This window comes from Ascaphus truei, chromosome 10 (genome assembly GCF_040206685.1).
Source record: "Ascaphus truei isolate aAscTru1 chromosome 10, aAscTru1.hap1, whole genome shotgun sequence".
NCBI lineage: Eukaryota > Metazoa > Chordata > Amphibia > Anura > Ascaphidae > Ascaphus > Ascaphus truei.
The window spans coordinates 31,323,819-31,329,818 of NC_134492.1; the positions used below are offsets into that span (position 1 = coordinate 31,323,819).

At 41.0% G+C, this 6,000-nt stretch overlaps 1 protein-coding gene across 3 annotated transcripts in view; it reads left to right on the forward strand.

The window, feature by feature from the left end:
* TLCD4 (TLC domain containing 4) overlaps positions 1–5,759 on the forward strand; it is a 44,267-nt gene extending 38,508 nt beyond the window's left edge. For all 3 annotated transcript variants that reach the window (XM_075616457.1, XM_075616458.1, XM_075616459.1), the window contains exons 6-7: positions 3,050–3,123; positions 4,359–5,759. In XM_075616457.1, coding sequence (XP_075472572.1) covers positions 3,050–3,123; positions 4,359–4,674 — 390 coding nt within the window. In that variant the 3' untranslated portion in view covers positions 4,675–5,759. The remainder of the gene's footprint in view (positions 1–3,049; positions 3,124–4,358) is intronic.
* Positions 5,760–6,000: the final 241 nt, after the last annotated feature.

Sequence of the window (6,000 nt, forward strand, 5' to 3'; positions counted from 1 at the left end):
AGGAGGGGATGAGAGAGGGATGGGTGAGTGAGAGCTGGTGAGGGTTAGGGGAGCATGGGGGGCAGGGGGGGAAGCTGGAGAGGTTGTACCAAAAAGCCGTTTTCAATGCTTAGTACATAGGCCCGTCAGAGTGATCCCCTTTATCAAAAAGGGACGATTGCACATATCCCATCCTGTGTTATACACGTGGTCCTGGGTAATAGTTGAGAAGATATTAGATGGGTGACCCTCTAATATTGTGATACATTCCTGGCCTCTCTGGCAGTGAAATATTAACACTGCTTTATTTGGCTGAATATACAATGCAAGAGACGGCACAGGTGTTGCTATATGCTGATTTCACGGACGTTTTGCCGCGACCAAATCACTGCCAGCGTTTAGCCGTCAAGCACCGTGCCGCAGGGACATTTCTCTGCCGGGTGCTTCGACGCCAAGGTAAGCCCCTAACCTTACCGCTTACCCTAAAATCCCTTAATACTAATGCTATCCCCTACCCTAAAAAGCTTAACCCTTTACCCTAATGCCCTACCCTAAAACTGCTATCCTCAACCCCCTACCCTAACCGTTAAAATCCTTTAAATTACCTTACCTAATTGAAGAAGCGGACAGCAGCTGAGTGTCCAGCAACAGAGAGGCTGGCGAAGGGTCCCTCTGCGGCCAGATGCTTGTGGAGACTTGGTCGCGGCTAAATGGGCGCAACCAGATGTCCGATTCCACTGGTTTCATACCGTACCTCTCAGTAGGATGTTTTGTATGGTTACTGTTTTATTTGACATAGAAAATCGTCTCAAAGTTGTTGCAAAATGGTAAGACTGACAATCGGTGGGATAGGGTGTACATTTTATTTCTGGCTTTGCCAAATGTTCTTTCTGGCTCGCATGCGGTACTGTTCTTACTCAGACCTCGTACATACCAACGATAATAACAGCATTAACTGGTGCAGGTAACAATGATTAACTGCAATCACTACTGCAGTATTTCAACTATGCTAATCATTTCCATGGCCTGTCAATATTAGCACGTTTACTTTAGAGCAGTGCTGGCCAACTCCAGTCCTCAACAGCCACCAACAGGTCAGGTTTTCAGGCTATTCCTGCTTCAGCACAGGTTGCTCAGTCATAATGACTGAGCCACTGATTGAGCCACTTGTACTGAAGCTGGGATATCCTGAAAACCTGACCTGTTGGTGGCCCTTGAGGACTGAAGTTGGACACTCCTGCTTTATGGTCTACGAACATACTAACATACTGTTTTTAATTATTTTGGTGCGTCATAATTTTACTGCTAAAAAGTGCACTACTTCTGAGTTGCAGTTTTCAGACGATGGGAGCGCTACATTTTTACATTACAGTTGCCTTTTGTGTCGGGCTACTTAACTCATTTCGAAAAAAAAGTGGGTGGATCGGAGGTAGATCGCAACCCGCAGATAGGACAGGAATGCAGCCGATTATGGAAAAAAAGACTTTATTGAATCGTGATTAAAACAAAGTAACAGAAATACAAACATTAAAAGAGGCTCTCCCGCGCATTTCGCTCCAATTCGTGCTTTCTCAAGGAGAACTTATTTGGCCACACAATGGCTACAAATTCCAGTGTTTTATTACATGGATATACCAGCACAAAATAATATTACATTCTAAAATAACAATATTATACTGGGACGTGATACCGCACCCCCTACGTAGCAAAGCAAAACTGGTGCAATTCTGGGGCGCACAAAAGGGTACAGAATGAATCAAAGGTAAAAGTGTTGTTGATTTCTGTGGGTGGCCCCTAGAATTTGTGCACTTTCCCCTTGATACATATACCAACCTTTTGGCATAAATGTTAATACCAACTGGAAGACTTGGTTTGTGGGCTTTGTTTGGGTACATTTGCATGCTGTATGGGAAATGAATGGCTCTTCTCTGCGTACATATTAACAAAAAATAAATAGTCTATGTCACTGGTTCTCAAACTTTGTTCCCTGGACCAGCCCTGCACTCTGTCGATTTTCTATCGCTACTTGAAACTGATTATTAGATACGTGTATTATTGAAACATGTTATACACATGTGGGAAATGTATTGATAAACAGAACTAAAAGCAGCAGTCTCGCCTGCTCTCTGAGTTTTTAGGTTTTTTTTAAGCTTACCTATGTCCCCTGGAGCTGATCTGTGGTTCTCTGACCGCCAGGCCCCCCCCCGATCCATGAGCGGCCAAAGGTTTTTTCCACTGAGTAAGAGAACTTGCCCTGTGGATACAACATTTCATATTGCTAGGTCAGGGCTCTCTCCGGCACCCAAAAAAGATGCATCGGGACATGGCTTTGCACCTTTCTATTGATGACCCCAGTTGCCATGTTTCTACTTTTTTTTAAGGAAACTACCAAAAAAAATCTAAATTCCTTTTTTTTAATCAGAAACCATGGGGTCCCCGGTGGTCAGGGGACCACAGATCAGCCACGATGGCTCCGGTTCAGTTAACCTTAAAAACAAATTGGGGGCGATTGCTGCTTTAACTATTGGTGTCCCCCAAACAAATCATTAACACTGAAGTAGTTTGCAGTATGGAAAAGTTTGAGAACCTCTGATCTCTTTTGTATTAAAGCAACACTTCCCCCTAACCCATCCCCCTTTCTTTACAGAATGGAAATTGTCGCCTGGAGCTAATCCATGCTGTTTTCCGCTGGTTCCTGATATACTTACTGGTGTTACTTCCTGATTTGTAATGGGCTTTAAATAAACATCCAATAGGAAGCTGCAACCTATGAGCCTGTGGCTTCCTATTGGCCCGTGGGACATGCGAGATTTGTTTGCCATTTTGATTTCCCTGGAGGGAGCACAGACACCTTTAAGTTTCTCAGGAACCGTGCGGACTCCAGAGCTAAAAACAACGTGGCTCAGCACCATAGGACACCGTTGTTCCCCTACTACTAAGCTTTATTTATTACATTTTGTACAAGTGTTGCAAATAATGTTATACAAGCTGTACCTGTTGTGGCCAATTTAATTGTATATCCCAGATGAATGCTTATGCCTGATATTTTTTATAATCCTTCACATTACAGGGCGAAGGAATGTTGCCATATTTTGGTAATTTCCGTCTTCTTGCAGAGTTCTCTACTCCTTTTGTTAATCAGCGGTAGGTATAAAGAATTATTATTAATATAACTACATGCTGGTATACTGTAGTGCCGACGATTATTCTAAAACAAACCTGGGGCAATCTCCAAAAAGACCCAGGTACATGCTGGGTTCTTGCTCGTTGGCTCGTCTGTATGGGTAAAATATAAATTATTAACAGTGACATATATATTAAAAAGTAAAGAATAGTGATTGAAAGTGCAAAAATGCAAACTTTGTGTTGTGAGTGAAGGGAACTGTGCTCCAACATATAATAAAAATTCAGTTGAAATATATTTGATGTCAGGATATTGTTTGCAGCCTTTAATGCAACGTGTTAATATTGTAAGGATATCCAAGTAAAGAAGCAGGGTTAAGGATAGGATACCATGATTACTGCCACCAATTGTGTGAGATGACATTATGCTTAACCTCATTCCATTAGCTCCACTGCTATCTTGATCGTTGTAACACAGTACCCTAGCCTAGCAGGAACATATAAAATGTTAATTCAACTATACTGTAACATGATATACAATAGCAATCCTGATATTACTGGATATGATGAAGCTTGATCAGTGAGAGAGATTTTACAATGCATACCCTGTAGGATAAAATCTATTTAGTCAAGGATATTGTCTAAAGCAGTGTTTCCCAACTCCAGTCCTCGGGGAACCCCAACAGGTCAGGTCTTAAGGATATCCCTGCTCCAGCACAGGTGGCTCAGTCAAAATGACTGAGCAGCTGATTGACCCCCCTGTGCTGGAGCAGGGATATCCTTAAGAACTGACCTGTTGGGGTGCACACTAGTAAACCCTAGTCTAAAGATAGCTCTGAAAATACAATTGAGTGTATACAGTACAGAACTACGCTCATCCTACATTACTCAATGCAGTGGGGAATTGGTTCAGTAATTTTCTTTGCATTGGTAACTTCCTACTCTTCCATTAATTTATTTTAGCTTAACATATAGGTCTTTAATTTTAATGAAATAATTGACTGAATTGTAATCACCAATGTTATTAAGCTCAGTAAATGAACAATACCCCAAAGTGCTATGCACAGTCATGTGAAAATTCTAATGTTTCATAGGGGGAAAAAAATCTGCCCTGTATTTTATCATTAATAATTAACTATGGATATATCTAAACCAGGAGCTGGTGTGCTGGCAGGGGAAATGAAAACCCCAGTATGTTATGCGATTTATAATTGTAATTATTATCACGGCAATAGTATGTTTGTCATATTTTTCAGGTGGTTCTTTGAAGTGCTGGGCTACCCCAAATCTACCCTCCCTAACATGGTTAATGGCGTCCTGATGACGATCGTGTTCTTTGCGGTGAGGATAGCGGTGATACCGACCTACTACGGGCGCGTCTTTTCCACCTTTGGCACAGAGGCTTTTCACAGGCTGGGGCTCGGAGCGCAGTGCGCCTGGATCATCTCGAGCGTGTCACTGGATATTATGAACTTGATGTGGATGATGAAAATTGCAAGGGGTTGCTACAAAGTCCTCTATCTCAGCGATGGGATAGTGACCAAAACTCACAAAAATGGAAAACTTGAGTAGAAAGAACATATTTTACCGAGTCTTCCAACCACGCAGCTGTTTGGGGGGACCTTCCAGGACCCGCATGTGTTTTTTGTTTTGTTTTTTGCCATAAAATGATTTTTTTTGAAATACACTTCCATTATGACCCCTTTGTAATTGTAACCCCTCCTTGGCAAACCCCTAGCACTTTTCACAACCTGTACCATTTCAAAGAGAGAAATAACATCCTTCCCTTAACCTCTATGCTGGTGAAAGAGACCCCCCCCCCCCAAAATACGCTGTACTGTGCTACAGGTACACCCTCCAAACCGTTCTGAACAATCTAAAAACACACGTCCCAGGAACAAATTGCTAACATGGGTATTTATAATAGGTAGTTAAAAATATATTCACTTGGAGTTTTTAGAATATTTTTTTTTTTTAATACGTGTATGCTTCAGGAAACGAACGTTCAAACTGTTTTGCTGGTAGTAAAACCGATCCTGGCATGCTGTTAATGCATTCTACTGACCTTATTAATAATTAACATTTGTTTGCATTTTTAATGGGTTTTACCTTGGGTTCAGTTACGGGGGAGGGTCAAAAAAAAAAAGTATTTTCCATCACCTTTTTTGGGAGCTTTCCTGCTGTCTAATGCATGGGCTAAGTAGGCGGGGAACTTAAGTTCATATTTGACTACACAGCACTTTGGTGGAAAAAAAGAAGATCTGTTAACATGTTCATCTTCATCGATCGCTTGAAACGTTTAACTTTTTTCCATAGTGGCGTGTAGAGGCAGAAAAAAAATGCACCGGTAGATACGCAACTGATATTTTTGTGTCTTAAATGCAAAAATTAATATTGCTGATTTTATTTTTTCCTAACAATATAGGAGGGCAATAAATGTACCCCTAGAGATTTTATTTTCTTAATTTCTTAATGTCCAAGAACATGATTGCTCGATAGCAATGGATTTGGGACATTTTGAAGGATTGCATTTCATTTTTGTCTAAGTTTGTTTAACCACAGGACTGCTCCCGAGATCTGTAAATTGAGTGGGTCCCATTTCAAATATTTGATGCTATTTTATATAATGAATGCAATAAAAGTTTCTCTTAAACCAGCATGTTTTGCACGGTGACTACAGATTTGTGGAATAACCTCATGGACTTTTCTGTAACCCCTTCACTGCCGTAGGCAAATCATTTTGGTGCAGGTCTGTCTGGCGGAGAAAGGGTTAGTCGTCTGACCCTACACCGTATATAGGAGAAATAATCAAATGTAACATTAACATGTAAACGGCGTGTAAAATTAAAGTTAAAAAAAACATAAAACATGAAATTATCAGGTATTAAAAACCAGGGT